The sequence below is a fragment of the Carlito syrichta genome, unplaced genomic scaffold (genome assembly GCF_000164805.1).
Source record: "Carlito syrichta isolate Samal-C Ts95f unplaced genomic scaffold, Tarsius_syrichta-2.0.1 Scaffold312893, whole genome shotgun sequence".
NCBI classification, from domain to species: domain Eukaryota; kingdom Metazoa; phylum Chordata; class Mammalia; order Primates; family Tarsiidae; genus Carlito; species Carlito syrichta.
The window spans coordinates 590,169-615,782 of NW_007256989.1; the positions used below are offsets into that span (position 1 = coordinate 590,169).

Below are 25,614 nucleotides of genomic sequence, written 5' to 3' on the forward strand. Positions count from 1 at the left end.
TGGGCAGCGAGACCTCATCTCTACAATAAATCAAAAAATCAGCTGGGCGTGGTAGTGCACCTGTAATTCTGGCTACTTGGAAGGCTGAGGCGGAAAGATCACCGGAGCCCAGCAGGTCGAGGCTGTGGTGGCCGGGAGCAGCCACTGCACTCCAGTTTGGGCGACAGAGTGAGTCTCCAACTCAAAAAAAAAAAAGAAAGAAAGAAAGTCAGTGCTCATTATAGAAAGTGCATACTAAAAGAAGAACAGAATGAACAAGTATTCATAATCTTTCCCTTGAGAGAATGGACTTTGGTATATGTCTTTCTGAATTATTTCTGCATATATTTTAGTATTTTTTTTTAAATTGGGGTTCTAGCTTACATACACTTTTATAAATATTGCAATTGGAGCAGGAATACTAGCTTGATTTTGAAGAAAAATAGTAGGAAATGTTTTTAGAAAAACAGATACTGTTTTAAAAATCTTAAAGGGTTGCAAAAGCACTGTGTACACAACAAAACAACCAATATTCTAAAACCAAACAACATAATTGATAACATTCATGTCTATTCATCAAGTTAGCCTTTTTTTTTCTTTTTTCAATTTTGTTCAGTCTGGTTGTTTATAATTTCTTATGAGCAAAATTAGAGCAGTTACCTCTGTCAGGTTCTCTAAGATTATGTGGACCGTCTCAATGATAGAAGAGAATCATTGCTCAAAATATGCTCAAAACTTCCCTGACTTTTCTACTAGATGCCATCCCCTCTTTTTTCTTTTCAAGAATTAAAACTGAGCATTGCCATTGTGGTAAATTTCTGCCATTTCTCTCTTAATTCACCTCTCCCACCACCTTCAAAAAAGAAAATGAAACTTACTATTATTGTGATAAATTTTCCTTGGTGAAACTTAGGTGATTACATTTTCTCAAATTTATCCAGCTATCTGATGTAACTGCTGTGTGTGGGACTGTATCTAATTCTAGGTGCTCTTACTTTTATCTTGTATTTTGGCAGTCATAAAGTGCTTGGGTCAGACTTCACCTCTCCTCCCTGTCTCTAGGATCAGTTGCAGCGCTTGTTGAATGAATGAATGAACAATTACCAATGTTTAAGCGTGCGCTATGTGCCAGACACTGTTCTGAGTGCATCTCTTTGCTTATTGGATCCTTTGTGTCTGCATGAATACCTGATTATCCCTCTCTAGTCTACATTTATTGGTAGTCTTCAAGCTTTATATCTGATTATCACTGTTGAAAGGTGTAAAATCACAGACTCTGGACCTGCTGAGTTAACTTAGGGATCATGTTATTTACAGCCAAGGAGACAGGCGCAAAGGGATTAAGAGACCCGTGTAGGGTCACATCACTGCTTCGCTGCAGCATGGGTGTAAAAAGGCAGGTTTCCCGAGTCCTGGGCCAGGGCCCCTCCTACTTGTCAGCACTCTGCTTTTTCCCAGAGCTTTCCTAGTAGTCAGGCTAATAAGTCTCCCTTCCTTTCCAGGACATTCACATCAACACATGTCAGTATTATGTATCATTGATAGTAACGTTAATTTTTAATCAATTACATTAATGCATCGATTATATTAATAAATAATAAGCAAGTTATATTAACAAATGTTCCTACTGAATTTCTTTCTCCCAGGAGTTCATTGCACCAACTACAGTTCAGAAAACAGCAGCTTAAAGGCCCCTCAAGGACAGAGATCATGAACTTTGCTTGGAGTTTCTGGGGTGTTAGTAGGCACTTGTCTGTAGTTGTTAGTGGTCCATCTGTTCCCTGCTGGTGGTCCCCATGTTCCCCTAGGTATTCCAAGCCCCCCTCTGTCTTTTCCTTTTTGCTTTGCAGCTGGGGAGAGAGCTGATGAGTTTGCAGGGAGCCAGACCCACCTGTTCTACCTCTTCATCTCATCACCATGCTCTCATTTTAGGCTTTGGCTAAAAACAGATACTCTTCTCCCTTGTGCTTATCTGGTCATTTCTCTACCTGCTTAGTTATATTCGGCACGGCGTTATTTAACTCTGCAGAACATCTTGGCACAGAACTTGAGCTAAGGGGTGGTGCCATGTACTGTATTAAATCACTTAGTGACATTATGTGCTTCCTTCTTGAGGAGTTGGGGTGGAAGGGACGGGGTAGGGAGACATCTTCATTCCTTCAACAACTATATTGAGTGTCTAGTAAATGCCAGGCCCTGCGGTGAACTAAGCTTCTTTATTTTCATTGAGGGAGGAGATGCTAAACCAAAAAAAAACTAGTAAATATGTATTATATCAGGTAGTAGTGAGAAATACTAAGACGAAACAGAAAGCAAGGAAAGGAGGAGTGATGGGAAAGTGCTGCTGCTTTCAGGGCAATCGTGGTGGGCATCTTGAGAAGGTGACATTCCAGCAGAGACTGAGGAGGAGGGGTAAGGGAGCAGTGTGGGTATCTAGGAAGGAGCGTGCTAAGTCAGGACACAGAGCAAATGCAAAGGCCTTGAGCAAGAGCTGCTTAGGAGCAGTGAAGATCCTGCTGTGGCCAACATACAGTGACACCTGGGGAGAGTACCTGGGAGGTGATGGGCTAGGTAGAGATAGTGGGAGGTGAGCTCACATCACATCTAAGGTCGTCTTTAGGACTTGGCCTTTTGTCTGAGATGAGGCACCATTGGAAGGTTCTGAGCTGAAAGCAGGCATGATCCGAGTTTTGTGGGCCCGTCTGGCTGCTCTCTGGAGTGTAGTCCATGGAGGCGAGGGCAAAAGCAGGCGTCATTAGGAGAGGGCGGGGCAGGAGTCATGTGAGAGATGTCAGGCCCTCGGAGGGCAGAAAGGTGGGAGAGGTAAGAAGTGATCAGATTCTAGACAGATCCTGAGGGCAGAGACAGGATGTGCCAGAGTTGGCTGACTGTGGAGTGTGAGTGAGAGAGTGGTGTCAAGGATGACTCCAGGTTTCTGGCCTGAGCATCTGAAAAATAGACTTGGCCATTTTTCTAAGCGAGGGAAGGCTGAGGGCAGAGCAGGACATTCATTGCCCTGTCATTATGAGAGAAACAGTGTCTGAGGGCTCCCGTCCAGATGCAAATGTGCTTTGACATTTTCCATCTTAAAAAAATACACACACACACACATACACACACACACACACACACACACACACACACACACACACTCATCCCTAATGCCAAAAAGGTTGGGGACTGCTGGTTTAGAGGGATGAAGAGTTGATATATAAGAAGCTCGTAACCTAGATCCCTCATATGGTCAGTTCTCAATAGGGTTTGCATTCCTATGAGAATCTAATCTCATTGATCTGACAGGAGGCCGAGCAGAGCCTGCTGCTCACCTCCTGCTTTGTGGCCCAGTTCCTAACAGGCCACGAGACCAGTCTGCAGCCCAAGGGTTAGGGACCCTGCTCTCGCCTTTGCCCCACTTCTTCAGCGTCCCTGTCTCCTTTCATTCTCTTCAATCCATTCCCAGCAGCCTCTCACCCCGTCACTTCACCAAAACTGGTTCCTATCAAAGTCAGCAAGCCCCTCATGACGCCACATCAATTCTCAGTCATCTCACACTAAGCCCGTCTCCAGCACTGGTGTCATTTTCTCCCAGGTTCTCAAAGTGCTTTCTACCCTTGGCCTCCAAGCACTATAGTGCCCTTGTCCTGTCTCTACCTCTTCCATCTCAAGTGAGGGCGACTCCATCCTTCCAGTAGAGTGCCTGTCCTTCTCTCCTTTCCCTGGGGCATGAAAACTTCAAGATGTGTGATAGAAATAAATCTTTGGGAAGTCTGTATTCCTCAATATTCCCAGTAGTTGCCCTTGACAAAACCCTCATTGTGCCTTTTTAAAAAGATCAACTTTAAAAGGCGACTAGTTGCATAAAAGTCAATTCTTCGTATTTGCCCTAACATGAGAACAGAGCCAGAACAGAAGGTGAGGGAGCAGAGCCAAATCTTTGCAGCTGACACCCGAGTCCCTCACCCTGCAATGTGGCAACCTGTGCAGATAGTGGAAAGGTGTATGAGTTGTTTGGAGCAAGGAGGGGCTGCAGAAAGCCATGAGATGCTTGATGAAAAAACACAAAGCAAATTTTCTCATCCCAACAACCTTGACCAGGCCCAAGTCAAGGTTATACAATCATCTCTCTCTTAAAAGATGTTTTTATCTCTAGCTTTTGTGAGCATCCCCGTGTTTTCCAAAAGGAAACATGTTTTACTTGACCTTAACTAGGGGGATGTATTGCATCCTCTTTTCTCACACTTTATTCCAGTATGTGTGGTGTTTTTGATAATTTTTTTTTTAATTTTCCCAGAAAGAAGATTGGCCCATGCACAAGCTGGAATGTTCTGCCATGGTTGTTTTTGGGGAAAACTGGAATCCCTCAGAGACTGTAAGACTAACAGCAAGGATTCTGGCCAAACAGGTAAGGAAATGGGATAATGTTAAAGTACATTTTATTTTATTTTTCTCTCAAAGGTTGATAAAAGATGAGTAACTGACCTGTGGTAAACCATCTCTTGTTAAACATCCTTAGGCTCCGTTTCCTATCATGTCCATAGGGATGGGGTAGGGAAAATACTTCAGGCATAATCTGGTTTGCTGTGTGCCCTGTGCGATTAGGGTGTTGCTTACCCCAGACAAGGAACATAGCCACGACTATTGAATTCTGAACTTTGGAGACAGGTTTGCCTGACCCACAATAATTAGAACTTCTTAGGGAATCAGTCTGGTCTGAGCAGCTTTGAGACCTTCCTCTCTCCTTTTTGTTATAGATAGTATACCCTGTGCCCCTTTCCTCTGCAATATTCTGCTCTTCCCCGTTTCCTTTCTTTCTTGTTAGTGCATAAGCAGGCAAGGAATTGGATGAAGCAACTGTGATGACAGCATGTGTAAAGAAGAGAAAGAGTGGAAAAGTAGAAGCAAAAGCAGACAAGAAAGAGAGTAAAAAATGGGGGAGAAGGAAAGCGGTACCCCTGATGGAAATAGATGATAGCCATCAATAGCAGTTTCCAGAAATGACACCAAAACTGACTGTTGTGCAGTCGGCAAGCCCGTGTAAACTTACCCCCAAAGGAAGCTGAGAACCTGAAGAAAGAGGCTGGAAAATCCAGTTTTTTAGAAGGAAACCTTTAATAGGGACTTAGGAACATAAGTCATGTCTGTGTCTTGGGCGGCAGCAAGACAAGAAGGTAGATCCCTGCACCATCAACTCCCCCACACCCAGACCCAGGGCTTGTAAACCATAGGGAAATGGTGACTCCAAAGGGGTGTGTAGGACAGTTGAAATACAATAACATCAATATTGTTTTGACTTAAGGGCAGGATTTATAGTTAATGGTAGATAAAGTATTAGAGGGATTTTCAGAACTGGTTTAATCAGAAGTCAGCATGGCAGATTAGCTTTAAGATGGAATTGCATTAGCTGCCACACTGACTATTCTCCCCCTGGCTTGGTCAGTCCTTACCAATTGCATGATAATTAGACACCTGATCTCTGAAGATCCAAACAAAAAGGAGAATAGGAAAATCACATAGGAATTGTTCCTGTGACCCCATGAAATAAGTAGCATGGAGTTTAGAAGGCATATGCCCAGTCCATGGAGGACTCTCTCCTCCAAGCTAATAGAGAATTTGGTGGCAAGGCTTCTGGACTATAAATCTGTTAAAGCTGAAATTTCATCCACCTTTTCCATATACCTCTCTGCCCTCCCTACCACCTCCCCTCTTAAATGTTTCTGGTTTTTAAGTCTAAGCCAAATGCGATGGCAGTGATTAGCATATATCTGCCCCATTCCACATTAGGAGCTGGGGCTGCATCTACAGAAGCAGAACATTTACAGACTCTGAGGGCATCTCTCCACTGTGTTCAGCTTTGGTCAGACTCTTGCCGAAATGCCACCTCGCCAGCCCAGAATAACAAAGCCGTTCAGGGGTTGCTCCTAGAGCAAGACTGAAACATCATCGTTGGTTTCCCGGGAGGAGGTTAACTTTTGATCCTTAATATCAGTTACCTTGAATTTATGCAAGGTAGTTGGACTGAAAGAAAGAGTAGGAGGAAATGGTGTGACCCGGTGAGGTTTCAGGGTCAATAAACCATCAGATTACATCTCTACGCATCTTGGAAGGATTGGGTGACAAATCTACTGGTGTATTATATTTTCCCCCTGACTTACTGATAGTTGTGTTAAGAATTCTGAAGAACTGGTGTACTTTCCTGAGGGAAAAGCTTTTCTAGGCGAGATGACTTATTAATCCTACAGAAATGCATCATCCTGTGAATGGAAGATTTCTGCTCCAAAAAAGAACTTTTGAAATATTTTGGCACCAGGAGGGTTGTCAGAATGCTATGATAAGTTTATACTAGTTTCATTCAACTTTTATTATAATTACTGCTACTGCTAATAGTGTTTTAAATGAAAGTTACCTGCCCATCTTTTTATCTCGATAGGACCTGATGATTAAAAAAACAGACCATTTGTATTCTAGTAGCTTGCAAAGGATTAGGGGAGACAGGCTACCAAACTACCAAGGGGAAGCTTAACATGTTAACTAGGGAGGTGAGAGCGCCCCGCTAGACCACCTGTATCCCCAAATTGAATAGCCAGATTACAAAGACACGGCCTCAGGCCAGCTCCTGAGCTCTGCCTTTGAACTCTTGTCAACACCAAGTTTATTCATGTTCTCAAAGCCTAGCGGGTTTACTATTGTTAGCTCCTCTTGGGGTGTCTAGAACAAAGCCAGCAACACGTTTAAAGTGAATCTGGGCTCACAGATACAACCAAAAGTGTTCTTTTTGAAACACAGAATTTGAGATCATTTTAGCCTATGCTTAAAGAAAGTGTAAAATGGATGGGGGGTTTGATTTTGTTCCTTTTTAGAAGGAGAAATAATAAATAGGATGGTTTGTCTGTAGACTCAGTTCTTTTAAGTAAGGATCCTAAAAAGTTGCTTTCTGGCCCTGTTCTTTTCCATAACAAGCATTTTTGAGCCTACTGTGTGCATAGTATCATTAGGGTGTTAGGAACGCAGCAGACATTTTAAAAAGCATTTTAAAAGAGTCCTTTGGATTTGGTTGTTGGAGAGCCCAAGTGGTAGATTCATTGGGAAGCTTTCTTTCCTTCCTTGGGAATTGTTGCTTTTTCTTCATGTTGATGTAAAAGTGAAAGCACTACTAATTACTCTGGTTGTTAAAATCCATCTGGTTTCTTCTCCAATTACTAGAAAATCCACCCAGAGAGAACATCTTCAGAAAAATTGTTAGCTGTGAAGGAGTTTGAATCACGTAAGTCTTTCTGTGACCGGCTGGGTAGTTCTTCCAGCCACATATTTAATGTGGACTAGAGAGGATCAACTAAGGGAAGGGGCAGCTTGTGCTCTTCTTTGGGGGGGGGGGTGATTTTTTTAGTTGTTTGTTTTTATTTTGACTCATGTGCTGTTTTGAAAAATGCTTTTATCTTTTCTGAGTTGACAGGATTATTAGGAAACAATTGAAGGAGGTAGGAGCTCACAAGATGAGTTATTGCATCCTGAGCTAGCTCCTGCTGGCTCTCTTGGCATGCTGAGTATTTTTGGATCTTTGCTGAATTGCAGTCCTGTAAACAGCTGATGTCCTTCCCAAAAAGCATTAAATCAGGGGCTGCCCAGTTGCTTGGCCCTGACACAGATTCCAGGCCTATTGGGGGTCCCTTGACTAGATCAGGGCTGGTTAGGAGTCCTTGCCACCCATTCCTGACCTCATTGCTAATGGTCAGTTGAAATCTCCTGTCCTCAGTGACTTCTAATCACCAGAGGAAAGTAAGGAAGAAACAACATGCTTTCGTTCTCTGGAGTTGGTCAGCTAGACCAAGTGATGGGGAAGAATGTTCTGTGGGGGCTTGACACGTTGGAGTATTTTTTTTCCCCTTTCTTCCATGCCATTTATAGGGAAAAAAGAAAAAAAAAAGATGTGACTAGAAATCCAGAATCTTCTACCAGGAAAATAATGGATTGTTTATCCACAGATCTGGAGAAGTTAGACAATGAGAAGAAGGATTTGATTCAAAGTGACATTAGTGCTCTCCATCACTTTTACTCCAAGCACCTCGAATTCCCTGACAATGATAGCCTGGTAGTACTCTTTGCACAGGTAAGGATGTCAGCAGCTGGTAACACTCAGTCTGGCCTTTCCCTTTCCATGACCATCTCCCCAGCACACACTTAGCAAGGATGAATGCAGATTGAACGATAGCATCTTCCCGACGACAAGGCTCTGGACAAGTTTGACTCTTTGTGGCCACAGCCTTGCTAGGTGACCTGGAGCAGGTCAAGGTCCTCTCTGCTGGACCTCACTGATGGGTAGAGCATAGGAAATTTGCCTCTGCCTCTACCTCTACCTCACAAAGAGTTTATAAAAACAAAGGAGTTGTCAGTGTCCTGGTACTCCAGCATACTTTAAGCTCTTGGCAAAAAGACCATTTGAGTTTCTACATTAAATTTCACTTTCCTGCTTTTCAGCTGAAGTTCAATCTGTAGTGTTTTTCACTCTTATCATGGATGTGCTGATATAGCAAATGCATACACAGATGTTCCAAAAGGAAAGTCCTCTCTGATGGCCAGAAGAAGGACAGTCACCACCGAGAGGAGCCCATGGGAGTCTAAGAGCAGAAAGTCTTTCCTGGTGGTTACTAAAAAATCATGTTCAGACAAGCCTAGGTTTACCAAAATACTATATAATAAACAGAGAGTCTTCTAAGCAAGGGCGCCCGGAAAGTGATTAAAGCATTGAAAACTAGGCCACTGGCAAAGCAGAGGCTTGGGCATTGTCAGGATGAGAGAAGAGAGAGTGCAGCAGCCATGCTTCCGGGAACGCAGAGGCTTCCTGTTTTTGCAAAAGTGGTTCTTTCCTGGCCTCACTTGCTACATTGAATCTCTCTCCCTCATACACCCTTGCAATTTCCTCTAAAACTGGGCATCTAGTTGAAAGTGCCCTTCCCAGAGAGAGAAATACTGGAACTCTGATCCATGGTTGCAAGAAGCTTTCAGAACCTTCAGTCTCTAGGGGCATAAAAGAACTGAGGTGGATACTTACACGTTTTTGTCTTAAAATAGAATAAGCATCACCCTTTTCCCAGTAACACCATTTGCAGAAACTTGCAATAATCAGGGATTGTGGACAGAGATTTATATACAAGTTGTAAAAGCCAAACGAGGGAAAGAAGGAAGAAAGAAAGGAGGAAGGAGGGGAGGAAGAGAGAGAGAAAGAGGAAGAGGAAAAAGAGAAAGAAGGAAAAAGGAAATATTATACATGGCTGACACTAGGAGTTTGGTTAAATAAGTTATAGCATAGCCATGTGATAGAAGGTTACGAGACCCGCCTGGGCAGCAAGACCTCATCTCTACAATAAATCAAAAAATCAGCCGGGTGTGGTAGTGCATGCCTGTAATTCCGGCTACTTGGAAGGCTGAGGCGGAAGGATCGCCGGAGGCCAGCAGGTTGAGGCTGCGGTGGCCGGGAGTGGCCACTGCACTCCTGTCTGGGCGACAGAGTGAAACTCCAACTCAAAAAAAAAAAAGAAGGTTACATAGACTTTGTAAGTTATGTTTCAAAGAATATCTAAAGATTTGGGACAATGTTGATGATACAACATTAACTATAAAAGCAGTATAAAAATGTGTATAATGTGATCATGCACATATATAACTTAAAGATTAAATGGAAGTTCATGGTTGTTTTCTGAGTTGTGGCAAAATTTTGCTTTTTTCCCTGGGTGATTTTCAGGATTTTCTACAATGAGCATCTGTAACGTGAAAAAATACTAAGAACAATGGAAAAAAAAAAAAGAGACTACACTTTAAAAATTATACATTTAAAGGAAGAAATGAATCTTTTATCACTTCTACCCACTTCCACCCACCTAAGAGAACCACTGTTAACAATTTGCTGAATTCCTTTATAATGTTATGTTTACTTAGATATATTTCAGTTATGTGACTGTCGTAATCGGAAGAACATGCTATTCCTTATAAAGGAAAAAATGAGTTTCAGCTACACATGCTAGATTAGAAGAATGAAAAAGACTTTCCTGATCTTCATACTATCTTGAGCTTATGCCATACTCTCTTAAGTGTCTTAAGACTGGAGATTTGCCTGTCAGTCGAGTACTGAGGAACTGACTTATCTTATATGTTCTGAAAAACTGTATCTACTCTTCATATCTAGCTGTGAAAAAAAGATAACTTCCTCTCTAACACAGGAATGCGTGCAACAGGGTTTCTCAGTGTTGATGTGGTTCATACGTTCATAGCCAAAACTCAAGGCACTTGATCTTTGGTTATAGAAGTCTATTTGTGGTGAAAATGACAGTCTTTGAAATTTGGACTGACACAGAAAATCTAAAACATCTGTATACGTTAGCACACACATACACACACACACACACACACAGAACCATAGATAATTAACTCCTTAACAGACTTTGTATTTATCACATCTATATCTATTCTGAGATTGTATGTATACCCACAAACACATATATACAATACATGCTTTTTTACATGTATACATTTGGAAAATTTAGTATCCCCAAAGAAAACTCTAAAGCAAAAGTGGAAAGTGCTGCTACAGGCAGCCACCCCCGTATCACCCCCAGTCCCATCTCTCAACCACCGAGGTGTGTCTGTTGTTCCAGTCTCCCAGCCCTTCCCTCTGTCTGGCCCATGGGAGGCTGTTGTGGGTTAACTCGTAGCCCAGCAGCAGCTGGCAGCAGAAGGTGGCTGCGCTTCTCTGACAGCATCAAGGTGCATTTTAATCACTGGGAACATATGCACGGCTGGGAAGTGTATTTTTGGTGTGCAGCCTACATCTACTCTAAATGCTAATTATGAGAATAGCTTGAGCAAGGCACTTACGCCTGATTTGACTTGAAATAAAGGACCATGACCCATGCATTTTTCTTAACATGCAAGTTCACTTTTCTTCTCTGGGGATGTTTCAAAAGGGAAGGAAAGCTGGCAGGAAAATTGCTACGCAAGTAGACTTAAACACCATCCCCGCCTCCCCACAAGGAACGTAATGACTCCTGTGCTCATGGGAGCCTTAGCTTAGGAAGCAACACATGCACTCTTCCACAGTGAGAGGAGGAGGAGAAGAGAAGAAGGGGACTGGTGGTCAGGGGATGTTCGAGACTGAAGGAATCAGGAGGCGTGGACTGGTCCAGCTTGGCTTACAGCAAAGGAGGCACTACAAAAGCAAAGAAGCAAGACTCTCACCCCCAGAGCAGTTGGGAGCTGCTGTGCCTAGACTAGTTTTGAAAATCATGGCCAAATGTTCTTGTGCATTCTCTCATTCTGCAAACATTTGTTGTACCAGATACTGCTAAGACATGGTAGTATCCATCTGAAAGAATGCATTGATCATTCAGTACCTAGAAAAGTACAAGACACAGTTCGTGCTTCAAATTTTGTTGAATGAAAGCACATCTTAATTTGCTCTTGCCTAATGTAGGTTGATGGTCATTGGTCAACATTCCTATGATGGAATTGGTACTTGGAGTTGACACAAAAAATAGTATGCTAAGTCTTCTACTAGAAACGTCTAGCCACCTTGAGTTTCAAAGAGTGTGTATTGGTTTACTAACCCACATACCCTGTCATTTCCCTCTTTCTGTGTTGAATTGTAAAGCAATAAATTAATATTCTAAAATTGGTCAGATCTATTAATTACATGAACATTTAGTAGATCTGGCCAATTTTAGAAGAAACTTGGTATATTGTGACAAAACCAGACTTTGTTGTCAGAATGTCTAGTCTGAATTCTGACTCCTGTTCTGCCACTCACTACTTATATGTCCATGAACAAGTAACTTAGACATGGAGCCTTCCTAAGCCTCAGTTTCTACATCTGTAAAATAGGTTGCTGTAATTATGCTAGAATGATATTGCAGATTTATGAAATGGTAAATATGCAGTACCTAGCCCAGTGCTGGCCCACAGTAAGTGCTCAGAGGATGCTAGTTTTATAAAGCCCATCTGTTAACCTGAATTGTAGCAGTGTGGTGTCCTTGGGTGTGGAAAAGCATGGGGTGAAATCATTTGGTGTTTTGTCTCACAGACAAAACCTTCCTGGCAGTATGGGATAAGCAGGGGTCTCAGCCTTTGTCACCAACTAGCTGTGTGACTGTGAATAAGTCATGCTCTTCTCTGACCTCAGTTTCATCATCAAAAAGTAAAGAGATTGAGTTTTCTCCCAAGTCTGAAATTTTAGATACCTGTGAATAACACCCACTGAATTGTCTCCCAGTAGAATGGATGTTCTTTGAGGCTGAAAATTTTGACCTGTTCATCTTTCTGTGCACAGTGCCCAGCACATCAATAAATGTCTGTGGAAAGTGTGAATTTATAGAACAACATAGAAATTGGGCATGAGTAGGCCTTGTTTCAGCCTGCTTATTCTTAGTTAGACTTCCAGAATGGTGAGAGTTGCCCTTGGTAGTTTCCAACGTATTTTTTAAAGGATGAGAAAGTGGTCAGTGGTGGATTTGGCTAAGACATGGAAGGCAGGGTCTCAGTCTCTTAGCTTCAGGCCCTCAATCCCTCTGCCTCTCGGATGGAAGGACAGCAGTTAGATGAGTAAGGGCTTCCATATTTACCACCTCACCTTATGAGACAGGCGCTGGATCAGGTGATTCCTTTCTTTAAAGACAGAAGGATTCAGTGATGAGCTCAAAGTTACACAATAAAGCTGTGGTGTAATTGGAATTAGACTCAAGGTACCTTGATTCCCATGCATATATACAAACTTCAGTCCATGGAGCCTTGGGGCTCTGTGGCATTCTAGGGCCATGGGTGGGAGACTTCAACCCTAACAATTCTGCCCTTATTTGTTTACACATGGGACCGATAAGTAAATGTTTGAACACTACCAGGGCCAAAAGAAAGGTTTTAAAACCACTAAGCCAGAACATCTTCCTAGTTAACTTGCTAAAAAGCAGAATGAAAGAACTGATCTCTATCCAGAGAGAGGCTTTAGCTCATTTTTTTCTTTCTTCCTCATTCTCACTGCAGGTCAACTGTAATGGCTTCACAATTGAAGATGAAGAACTTTCTCATTTGGGATCTGCAATATTTCCTGAGTAGGCTGAGTTTGATTTAATTTCTTTTCATTTTACTTATTTAACATTAACTTGATTTTTAAAAAATTTTTTAAAAACCCACCTAACTGTATGTGGCAGACACGAAACTCCAAGTGAATTAAAACAGCTTTTTAATCTGCCGGATTTCAAAATATTTCCCCTACACTTAAGGATGCGAAGGTAGTAGTTAAGAGAACAGTTGCTTGTTAAGTCCTGCTAGGCAGAGAGCTGTTATTAAAGAATATTTTGTAGTGTGCATAGAAGGAGCAGCCCATGCCCTGCTGAGAGATTTGCTTTCTGCATATCTGTGGTTCTGGAAATCTTTGGATTTCTTACGTTCGAAGTAAAGCATTAATTGCCAACCAAGAATTGGCCATAGGCTTGAGTGGAGACTATACAAGCTTCCTCTCCATCTGTCCTTTCTGAAAAACTCCAATGCAGAAATGAACCATTTGGAGGAAGAATATGCTAAAGCAGTGAACTGGAGAAAACTTTCAAAGAACGATAGGACTTTTCTTTCTACATCAGGAATATGCGAGTAATTCAACAAAGGCTAACCAGTTGACAAACAGATCTTTGTAGATCTGACATTAGTGATCTGTCAAGAATGGCTTTGTCTTTGTATCTCTGGTGGAATGGGTATTTCCACAATGTTCCAGTCCCCTGACATCAAGCCTTTGCTTCACAGATGGAGCCAAGGAACCCATCCTACATTTCCATCTGAACTAATTCACATTGTAGTTAAGTGCTATCTCAAGGGAGGCTGCTTAACATATACCACAGGAGCCCTTGGCTTTAGGGTGGCACATGTGTAGGAAGCCCTTAGCACACATGTGCTTTCCTGAATGATGTGCCCTCTCCTGGTGTGTGGGCACTGTCACCAGGCGCCATGCACAGTGTGGGTCAGAAAGAAGAGTCTGTACTGGTCTGTGTCTCATGAGCAGCCACTACGGGCTTACTTGAACTAGAGAGACAAAAAAGTTTACTGAGGCCAAAATGGCCAGTAATGGTGTCATCTGCAGTTGGAATTCTGATAGTGAGGAAAGAAGCATTTTGGGGAGAGGCTCTTTTAGACTTTTGCCCCTGGGAAAAGGAAGGGGAACAAGAGAAAGGGGCATTGGACCTCTGACGAAGGCACATGTCGACACCTTCATGAAATGAACTCTGAAATCTCTGTTTTTGTTCTCTTAAAGACAGAAAGTGGCCATTGCCTTGCGAGACTTGGTGTGGCCATGTGCTCTTTGAGCTGGGACTGTCACCACGCTTTCTGGCTTTAGCCCCCTCCCCCACCTTGGAGAGGTGAACCTTCTTTCTCCCTTCTCTTTCTCTCTCTAATTTACTTTTAAATAAACTTTTCTTTCTTTGTCTCAAAATAAAAAATAAAAAGACAAAAAGAAAGAGTAAGAGTGGTATTGTTTGAGGCTTCACTCTTTTCAGTAGTTGCCAAGAGAATTACAATTCCCAAGAACTTGAGTTGGTACAGTTTCTTTGCCCCATCCCCATTAAAAAGATATCCAAGAGTCTGTGCCTTGAAGGGAATTATTTAATACTTCTGTAAGATGATTCTAGAAATATGCTTTTCTTTTAATACAACCTCCCTTTGGATGCATTTGTTTATCAGGTTTCCTAGGGCTTGATTCCCTGTGCATCGCTTGCCAGGAAGCCAGGTGGGCCTTGGTGCAGGACAAGGTGGCCCTCTCCAAGGATAAGACCCTGAAGCTGCCTCATGTTTTCCCAGGCCCAAGGCCAACCACACACTTCGCTCAGGCTTCTAGCAGCCCGGAGGTGGAAGAGGGCCGCTCCCCCTTGATCACAGCAGAGCAGGGCAGCTTATCCTCATCAGGCTTCGGAACGCCTTTCCTCTTTTGTATTTTTGGGGCAAGCAAGGGAGGAGCTGTGGTCTCTGAAGGGTCAGGCAGGTGACATCGGCCACCAGAGAGGTGATACACATGACTGTGAGTGCTCATAGGAACATGAGCCCCAGTTTCCAGGCAGTTTTAATTGGGGGAAAAATCCCTTTGGGCTGAAATCATATTGGCATTGTGATTTCAAAGGCAGCATTTTCAGAGATCAAGCACTTTTTCCCTGTAGTTTAGAAATTTCTGTTCTCAGAACTTTGACCTTGATATAATCAGAAAGCTCAAAGCACCTCGCATAGCCGAATCTCTCGCTCCTTCTTGCTGTCCCTGAAAAGCAGACAGTGAGCAGCAGGAGCAATAATGTCCCAATTTTCCAGATGAGGAAATTGAGGTGCAGAGAAACTCAGACGGTCGTCTCCGTATCTCTCAGGGGATCACATGCCCTCCCTCCTCTAGGAAGCTGGCATTTCTCAACCTCTGAAGAAAACATGTGAGAAATAATTCACTAATACAAAAAGCTGCTTAAAAAACGCCAACCCATTTGCCTTTGACAGTGTAAAGTGGAGTCAATTTAGCTGGGGTACTGGGTTCTCAGAGCTGCTTCTATCCGGAAGGGATATTTGTGGCATTGGTGATTTGTTTTTATTGTTGTGTGTTTTTTGTTTTGAGCTCAGATATTATTGTTTTGTTTGTAGGTTTCATTTTCCAACACGGTTAAAGTTTTAGATGTTAGATAGGATTATAAATGCATGCAAAACAATCTCTTAGAATACGATGGCCAACTATTTGATTGTTTTTTTAACGTCTTGCAGAGAACTAGTTCCTCTAACTTAGCAAGTAAGTAGCCAAGGAGATTAAACAGTATGCCTCACTAAGAAAACTGTGTTTTCTCTTTTGATTGATAGTGTTGCACTGATGAACCATAGCTGTTGCCCCAATGTCATTGTGACCTACAAAGGGACGCTAGCGGAAGTCAGAGCTGTACAGGAGATCAGCCCAGGAGAGGAGGTGAGTTCATGGGCACTGGTGGCTATGGCAGTGTAACGATAGGTCTGTTAAAAGGCAGAGTAGACAAATCCATGTAGTGTCACTTGACAGTACTGGCTGTGAATGCTTCCAGCAGTTAAACTGTATCCGTCCTCATGCCCTCCAGGGATCAGTGATCAGATTGGTGACCTGTGGCTTAGAATCCCACACTTTGAGACTTCTGTTTGCTGCTTTCCATTTCCATCTTTGGTCAGGAAGAAAGAGGCTGGAATAAATTTGCGTTAAGTTCCTCACAAAGCTTTGTAGAGATTTATAGAAAACAGATCGCCAAAATGACCAAAATGAGTATATTCTGTTCAGAGGCTGTGAATTCCTATTCCTATTTTATTCTATTTAGAGACTGTGTATTCCTATTACTGAACAATCGAGCTGGAGCTTTTTTCTCCCCAGTGAATTCTTGCCTGTGCTTCCCATCCACCCACTACCCTTCCCCCAACACCACCATGAGGATCCAAAGCTGAAGAGAGCAGTCAACCCAGCAGTAGCTGAAGAGCTACCACTTAAAGTGACACATCAGCGTTTCATGTCACATCAAGTCCACGCCTGAACTTCGAGTCATAGCTCACGTTTTGGGAATGTAATTCAGATGGCCAGTTGTACGTGCTAATAGGAGAAGTAGAAGCAACCTATGGCCAAGATGCATAACAGCATCCCTCCTTAACCTAGGGATGTGGAGGGGACCAGGTGTGCCGTCACCTGCTCAGTGATTCCCTTTTCCTCTCCCATGTGTGATTCCATGATGACCTTATAAGACATCTCACCTGGAAGAGGCTGGCCTACTGGGTTGATGTAGTAAGCTCTGTGTTCCTAAGGAAATCCTTAGCAAGACACATGCATTTTTAGGGACTGTAATCATACATTTTAGGTTAAATTTCAGTTTATTAATTTGAGATGCTACTTTAAGATGCATTTCTGGATATTTTAAATTTTAAACCTAATTATCAGTGTGCTGAATGAGCAGTGCTTTGATTTCTCTGAAAGTTGTTCACTGGTCCACAGCTGAACTGGAAACTGAAGCCCAGTGTGCAGGTTGGCTCTCTCTCCTGTGCCAACTCTGTCATGACAAGGGTGTATCCATTTTGGGCTGGGGTGTTTAGGTTTCTGAACATCTTGTGAAGACTACCCCAATGCCTCTTTGTCGAAAGAGACAATTGCAGCCAGAATGTAATCACCAGGCCCCAGCAGCCTGTGGACTAACTGCAGAGATGAGCCATTTGTCACCTAGACTGACTTCTGGGCTGTGAGCAGTGATACTGGAGTGGCCTTTGTCGCCATCTTCTGGAACTTTCTATTTGTTGCACTGTGTGTCCATCAGTCATTTCAAGGAAAATCAGGCAGGTTCTTGCCGAGTGACAAAGGGCGGGGCCGGCTGCTGTTTCCCTTTGCCCCCTTGTTCTCTGCAGTCCCAGTGCAGAGACTGAAGCATGGCAGTCAGTGCTCTAGGGGTCACTTGTCCTTCAGAGAGGAAGGAACTCATCCTTCAGGGTGTGGGGATGAACCAGGACATGCCCAGTCCTGCCCTTTGGGCGGGGAGAGCTTGGCTGCCCCTGCCGCACCCAGCCTTGTGCGTGTCCCTCCCCCGCCTGCCTGGCGGTGCCTGCGGTCACTGGCATGCTGGCGGTTTTATGAAATCCATCTGTTCAGTCAGACATTTGCCTGATTGTGTGGGATGAGCAGCCAGTGCTGTCCCAGTGAGTAGATAATGGACCTCTAAATGCTGGTCTCCTCCATATGCTCCAAGTCTTAGTTACAGACCCCATCAGGAAAAGGCAAGGGCAGGAAAACCCCCTGAGCCCAAGGCAGAGACTTTCCTAGCTCCCTGCCCTGCAGGATCAGGAGCTGGCTGCTGAGTCAGGCAGCAGCGTATGGATGTCCTGGAAGCTGTTTCCTCCGCAGACTTCTGGCCCACCCAGAGCTGTTGGTCCCAGCCTGCTGAACTGAGCCTCTTGCTCTGTGGCCAGTGATGTGAGGAGGAGGAGAGCTTCATGGCATGTGTGTGTTCATGCCTCCCCTGCATGCACCCAGCCGTAATGGCAGCAAAAGCATCTGAACCCAGGTTGTGAAATAAAAGAGGCTGCAGAAGGCCAGGCAGAGACAGCACAGGCCTGACCCTAAAAGATGACCTGAGCCTTGCCCAGGGAGACTTTGCCTCTGTACCTGAGACCAGGGCATCTCCTGCTGGGACACATCCACAGCTTGCTTCCTTTGGGGAGGAAGGGGGCAGAGATCCTTTTAACCCTCTTAGTGACTGTTTTAGAGACTCCTTGATTTTATAGACTCTCTCTTCCCCAACACAAAGAGGTGGACAACATGAGGCAGCTGCTCAGTTTGGAAATTCGGTGCATTAAACAACATGTTCCTCAGCCGTGGCCCTCTTCATCCTCGGCCCTGCAAGGACACCACCACAGGGACTGCAAAGCCATGGGAGTGATGAGGCTTGGGTTTCCCTGTAGTGGCCTGAAGCCTTACTTTTTTGGACCCCTAGGTTTTTACCAGCTATATTGATCTCCTGTACCCAACAGAAGATAGGAACGACCGGTTAAGAGATTCTTACTTCTTTACCTGCGAGTGCCAGGAGTGCACCACCAAAGACAAGGTAAGGCTGCTCCCTGGCAGGCTGCACTCTCACCTCAGGAGTTCTCTGCTGAATGAACCCCTCTGTCTGATTTGGCCTCTCCTCCTGTGGTATGTTTGACCCCTTAAAGACAGACTCTTCAAAGACAGCAAGAGGGAATCCAGTTAGACCAGGTCTCTGTTCAAACCTGCTCATCATAGCCGATGAAAACATTTCCATTACACCGTACAAAGAAGAGAAGGATCTGCCAAGTGGCTGTTTCTTGAAAAGAAACAACTGCTCAAAAGAGAAGGGAGCGGGGAAATTATCTGAGAATAATTCCAGGCCTTCTAACCTGTTGCTGGGCTGTACCTCTGCCAAATTGAGTGGGGACGGCACAGGGTCTGAGAGGCTGAAGAAGAAAAGACACGGAGACAGTGGACAGGGCATAGGTTTATTGGGGTCTTACATACAGCAGGGTCTAGCTGGAAGGTTGCAAAAGGCATGCAGTTTATTTTCATTTATTTATTTATGTTTGCCCTCCCCTCTCTCTCCAGGCATGCACTTTAAATAGAAATCTTCACTTAGCAACCTCCACCTAGCCCAAAACAAAAGGTCTCAGTTCCTTGCACAGCCCAAGGAACAGGCCAGGTGTTCTTCATTGATTGGAGGTATACCGCCAAGCTGGCCCCTCTGAATTCCTTAGCTTGGAACTCTGAATATTCTTTTTAGACCACAGGGCCAGTCTCAAGGGGGTATGCTTGCATTATTCCTGTCTGCCATATACTTGTTCACCAGAATATGTGGAAGTTTCTCTGGCATTGCCCAGAGTGTTGTTTCGTTAGTGCTACCCTCTGGATTTGTAGATGTGTGAACATACCTGCTTATAGCATACACATTCTAGATAAGAATTGTCTAGAAAATTAATATATTTGTTTTTGTTTCTGTAAAAAGGTAATGGGGTATTGAATTTCTTTTAGATCCATTGCCTGATTTCCTTTTATTCTTTTGTAACCTTCGCATGGGCACCCCTTTCCCTCTGTACGGGAATGTATATTGTGTGAGAGAGGTTTCCTCATCAGTATGATTTACTTGTGGACATTTCCCTCAGGATAAGGCCAAGGTGGAAATCCGGAAGCTCAACAATCCCCCAAAGGCAGAAGCCATCCGTGACATGGTCAGATATGCACGCAACGTCATCGAGGAGTTCCGGAGGGCCAAGCACTATAAATATATCCTTTGCTGCAGTCCAGACAGATTATTACTCCTTGTCGACAAGAGTGGTGGGAAGTTGGGAAGAGGACAAGAAAAGGATGGGTTTAAGATTCTGAATATGGAAGGAAGAATGTCTCCTGGTAAATGTGTGAAGGCGTACTGACCACCCGTGGTGTGAGGTCAGCCCCATCAAAGTTGTATAGTGCTGTTCTTATTTCTCTTTATCTGACTAGTTTGGCTGGGAGCTCCCCTATGGTGGAGGACTGTGAAAGACTTGAAGGCCTCGTGTGTTGGGTGGGGCACAGTGCCAAGAGCCTTGCTTATTTCAGCTCTCCTTAGGGGACACTGAACAGGGACTGTTGCCATTCCCTTGTAGCAGATGAGGAAACAGGCTCAGGATGTCAAGGAATCTGCCCAAAGGACACAGCTGATCATGGCAGATCTAGGATTTTGTCCCAGCTCTGCTATCAGAATCCATGTCTTTAACCACTGCCTTGTAGCATTTTCTTGGGAGTTGAAAAGGATTCACTCTGTACCCTAAAGCATAGAATTTAAAACCCGTGAGAGGAAATTAGAGAAAGGCACGTTGTTTCTCAGGCTAACAAGGAGCTCTGCCCTTGTAGTGCTCAGGGTTCCAGGCGGGATATGGATTTGAATTTCATTAGAATCATGATTCTAATCGACATTGTTTACATCAGAACCAGAACGGAAGGTCTTCACCCTGTGCCTGAAATCCTTTCATTTTGTTGAGCAGTTGAGGTCTTCAGGTTTTTCCTCCTTTGTTTCCTCATTTGTTTCTTTAGAGAAAAAATATTTCTTTGACTTTTGCTTGGCTTTCTGTAATTTTCTTTTCTGGTGGGGGAGGGTGTGAGTAGAGGGGATGAAATAATTCCCTCAACCTGGCCTGGGGAAGTCTCCTGGCAGCCTGGGCCCCACGGTCATTTCCTTGACTCCACATCACCCCCTAGTGAACTGCTAGAGATCTGTGAACTCAGCCAGGAGAAGATGAGCTCCGTGTTCGAGGACAGTAACGTGTACATGTTGCACATGATGTACCAGGCCATGGGTGTCTGCTTGTACATGCAGGATTGGGAAGGAGCCCTGCGATACGGACAGAAAATCATTAAGCCTTACAGGTGATTGCAATGACTGTTTCTGGTCACTCTAGCACAAAATGGAATTTAGTAGTTCAGAATGCATACAGTAGCTGCAGTGTCTTCCTATCCTGTGCTGGAATATGCCTGGAACAGCTGCCTCACCTCTGCACCCACAACTGAAGCCGCAGGCACAAGGTACTGCTCCTGAGTCAGGCCTCCTCTCTACCATCCCCAGGAGATGGAGTGGTTGTGCAGGGGGTCCTGGGGCAAGATTCCTCCCAGGTCCCATCCAGGGCCCAAGTCCATAGTAGTTAATTCAGGTTTGTATTAAAAAGCCACCACTCTGTTTCTTTTCCCACTCACCCTTCCAAGTTAAGCGATGGTCTCAGAAACTCTGCCTCCCCTCCTCACCCCATGCCTGGGTTTAATACAGTTCGCGTCACTGGGAGTTTTACACATGGGTTAAAAACAAAAGGGTGAAATACAGGTTGTGTTATCTTAATAAAGTAACAATTCGTGATTAAACTAGCTTTGGATAATAAAATAATTTTTAAAGCTCTCTGTAGCATCACTTTAATCACAACAAAAACAAAATTAAAGCAGTCCTAAGATGTCCCTTCAAAAGTTACCATACCCTGCTAGTCATTAGCAGACATTACCCAATTCTAGTTAAGTAACTAAAATGCCTTTTTCTGGATTAGATATGTATCTAATCTGTAAGCAATACTGAGTAAGGAACCCTACATTTCAGTTATCTATTTCATCTGTCTGGTGGTGGCAGGGCTACCCAGTAGTGACAAAGACCAAGGACAGATTTTATTAGGACTGTCTCTGTTTTTTCTTAGAACCTGCAGTACAGTAGTCTCATATGGGCTCATGAAGATGCCTTAAATTCATGGCCCAGGACCAAGTAACGGCACCTAAGAATATCACAATGAAATGGACAATATCAGAAGAATTAAAGATGTACTAAAGCATTGAAATGTTAAATACGGGAGGGGCACACCTTATCAACAAGAGTACCTATATAATGAATTCTTGCGTACCTAACCCTGAATCATATCGCACATCTTTAAAATAAAAAAATTAAAAGTACAGAAAATAAAAGAAAGAAATGTTAAATACAGAAACAAAGTTACCTTTATCAGGTTCATGAACACACTTAAAAATTCCAAACTCGTTCTGATGCTATTTAGTGCCTTGAATTATCAATAAGAATAACTATGCAAAGACTTACTGTCAGAAGTATTTGTTAATTGCCTATCAACAGGAACTACTTCCAAGCTCACACAGCATGTTTCATAGTTCAGGAACACAGGTCAGTAACAACTTAATTGTGCATAATTCAACCCCCCCCCCAAAAATTCTTTATATCCCAAAATCACTTCGTACGTGGAAAGATACCAGCCTTCCTCCTTTCCTGAAAATCTTTCATGGGATCATAATTTCTGGAGAAAGCTGCATTGGCCTTCATTCTTGGTTCGGACACGGCAACCCCCAGGGATACAGTGAATGCTCCAACAATATGAATCTGCAGATACTTGGCCAAAAGGCCACACATCTGAGTTTTGTCAAAACCCTGGAAGCCATGGTAGTTATTGCCCTTGTCAACCTCAACACCACTGTCATTCCTGGATGATAGAGAAATGGAGGGCCAGAAACTCTGCTTTTCATATTACTTGCACCATCCTCTTTTGCTTTTTCAAAGTGCAGCCAGCTTGCAGATGGGACCAATGAGTTGACTATGGTTATCTAATGATCTCCACAACCCATGCCACAGGTTTGAGAAAATACAAGCTGGTTCTTAATTTGTAATAATACTGCCATAGGGAAGTGTTCTGTCCTGGAGGGTTATCAAACGTAAAGGTGGGCAACAGAAGGCGGTTGTAGGGTTGTTGTCTGGCTCTGACTTAACCCTAAGGGCTGAGATGGCCTGGATCAGATCACTGGAGCACTCCTTAAAGGCATTGACATTATACATTTACAGCATCTGCCCAAGACCAAGTGTACCAAGTGGTTCAGTCTCTGGGCATTAAACCTGGACATCTCTGTGTTCCAGAAGGTGTTTCTCATGAGTCTGAGGAGCCCTCAGTGTCCCCTTCAACTTCTGAGGTGGGGGACTACAAAGTTTGTGTCTAGTCTGCACTGCCCAGTCACCCTCCACCTGCCCCACTGTGCCCTGGTTAGCCAGCAGGTGGAGCCCACGGGGAAGCTGGCTCTTGAAAGCTGCTCTTGGAAACAGAATTTGTTATGTTGGGGATAATCTGTCTTCTATTCCTCCTGGAGTGGGTGAGGAAGTCCTCTGGTCTCGTGCACACTTCCCTCTCAGACAGACAGCATTCCCAGTCTGTGGTTGTTCTCCCAACAGGGCCTTGATGTGCTGGCCCCATCCTTAACTGGCCCTCTCTGGGGCCCAGCTCTGGCTTTCTTTGGGGTCACTTCCAGGCATCATGCTACCTCCTGCCCAGGAATACATCTAGAATGTGTCTCTTTTGGAGTGACTTTCAGGATAGGCAGGGTGGAGCAACCTAGTCCATAAATGAACCTCTTCTCACCCATGAACACTCACACACCTGCTCACCCACCAACTGCCCCTGGGCCCTGTTCTTGGGGAAATGACTTCTTCCCAGGCAGGCCTCCTCAGCCTTGAGTAACAACCAAAGAGAGAATACCTACTGTGTATAAAGCCCCCTACTGGACAACAGAGAAAGAATATCTGGAAGAAGCTTCTAGTTTTGCTAAACCATATCATAAGGTGTGACAGAAACGGGTCTTGAGACACATTAGGTTATATGTGTATATGTAAGTGCATGGTCTTTCTTTCTTTCTTTCTGAGTTGGAGTCTCACTCTGTTGCCCAGGCTGGAGTGCAGTGGTACGCTCATGGCCACCGCAGCCTCAACCTGCTGGGCTCAGGCAATCCTTTCACCTCAGCCTTCCAAGTAGCTGGAACTACAGGCATGCACCGTCACACTCACCTAATTTTTCTTGATTTATTGTAGAGATGAGGTCTTGCCAAGTTGCCCAGGCTGGTCTCAAACTCATGGGCTCAGGCAGTCCTCTCACCTCAGCCTCCCAAAGTGCTAGGATTATAGGCATGAGCCACCACGCCCGGCCTGGTGCACAGTCTTTCTAATGTGAGGCAATGGGCCTAATTGTAACCCTCATAAATAGAACATCTATTTTTAATTTTGGGGGGGGGCAGGGTCTCACTCTGTCACCCAGGCTGGAGTGCAGTGGTGCAATCATAGCTCACTGCAGCCTCCAACTCTGGGTTCAAATGATTCTCCCACCTCAGCCTCCCAAGTAGCTGGTACTACAGTCATGAGCCACTGTGCCCAGCTAATTTTTTGTTGTTTTTGTTTTTGTTTTGGTAGAGACAGGGTCTCATTATGTTCAAGCTGGTCTCAAACGCCTGGCCTCAAGCGATTCTCCTGCCTCAGCCCCCCAAAGCACTGGGATCACAGGCATGAACCACCACATCCGGCCACATTTACTTTGAAAGGTGTTTTCCCAGAGCATTGTTTTGGATACATCTGAGATAGAAGAGTCTATCTGGACTGGGATCAAATGTTGCATTTACAAACATTTTGGTGTAGGACTACTCCTGCAGTTTTTATGTGACTTTTCAGAAATGCCCAAACTGCCTAAAATGGACAGTGTCTACGATGGTTAGATGATTGGGCAGTGTTGTGCCTCCCGCATTCTCCACCCAGAGCTTTGGCAGGGTTGGAGAGGCCTGCTACCCGGGGTAGGTTGGCCTTGAGCTTGGCAGGTGTGGGCTTTCTGCGCCCAGCCTGTGGGGGGCGGGTCTCAGCCTCTGACACGCTGCCTGTTGTCTCTTCTCTTCCTCCAGTAAGCATTATCCTCTGTACTCCCTCAACGTGGCTTCCATGTGGTTGAAACTGGGAAGGTTGTACATGGGCCTGGAACACAAAGCCGCAGGAGAGAAAGCCCTGAAGAAGGTATGTCTGTGAGCCGAGGTGAGGAGCCCAGGGGCCGCATGGCCTCCCAGACAACAGTCCCTTCATGCCTTGCCATAGTGGAGGACACCCAGCCCTGCCCACCATCTGGCCGTGGGAGCAGGGAGGTGGGTGGTGGCCTGGGATCCGCAGGCAAGAGTAGAGTAAGCAATAGAGCCTCTCCATGCTTGTGTCCAGGCCCTTCTGGAGGGGGGGGGGCACACATCAGAAGGGGCTGGCCATGATCACAGGCCCAGCCCGTGGGTGAGAGAAGGAGGTGCTGCCTCTTGTGAAGCCAGGGAAGTGGGCGGAGGCCATTGGTGAGGAATTCTCCATTCATTTGCCCTTTCGGATTTACTGAATTACGTTGCCCAGCTGTGGTGAAATCAAGGCAGCTGGGTATGCAGAGCTGCTCAGCGTTAGGGTTGCAAGTTTGCTGCTTCTGAAAGGTACTTCATCACCATTATCTTCATGAGTACCATTTACATACTAAGACCCTTGTGTGTCTTTTAATTCTCATAAAAACGAGACAGGCTGTCCCGATGAAGAAGGTTAGGCTTAAGCAGGTTAAGTGAGTAACTAGCCTAGGGTATTTGGGGGCGCTTCATGCAAGCTCTGAGATGTCTCTGAGTTGAAGCTTTAGCTCCGCCCACTTGTGCGGTGAGAAAATCTCGGGAAGAGCCTTGACCCTGCGCAACATTTGTCATCAGTGTTTGTCAGCTGCTGTGTGCTTGGGCCTGGATAGTAGCTCAAAGTCACCATCCTGAGTATTAATTCTCTTTGTTCTTTTCTTTTTTTTTTTTTTTTTTTTTTG

At 44.4% G+C, this 25,614-nt stretch overlaps 1 protein-coding gene across 1 annotated transcript in view; it reads left to right on the forward strand.

The window, feature by feature from the left end:
- SMYD2 (SET and MYND domain containing 2) overlaps window positions 1–25,614 on the forward strand; it is a 37,962-nt gene that overhangs the window by 10,099 nt on the left and 2,249 nt on the right. The window contains exons 3-11 of the mRNA XM_021718595.1: window positions 4,271–4,381; window positions 7,180–7,240; window positions 7,959–8,083; window positions 13,000–13,067; window positions 15,832–15,934; window positions 18,459–18,569; window positions 19,639–19,759; window positions 20,704–20,878; window positions 24,695–24,803. Coding sequence (XP_021574270.1) covers window positions 4,271–4,381; window positions 7,180–7,240; window positions 7,959–8,083; window positions 13,000–13,067; window positions 15,832–15,934; window positions 18,459–18,569; window positions 19,639–19,759; window positions 20,704–20,878; window positions 24,695–24,803 — 984 coding nt within the window. The remainder of the gene's footprint in view (window positions 1–4,270; window positions 4,382–7,179; window positions 7,241–7,958; window positions 8,084–12,999; window positions 13,068–15,831; window positions 15,935–18,458; window positions 18,570–19,638; window positions 19,760–20,703; window positions 20,879–24,694; window positions 24,804–25,614) is intronic.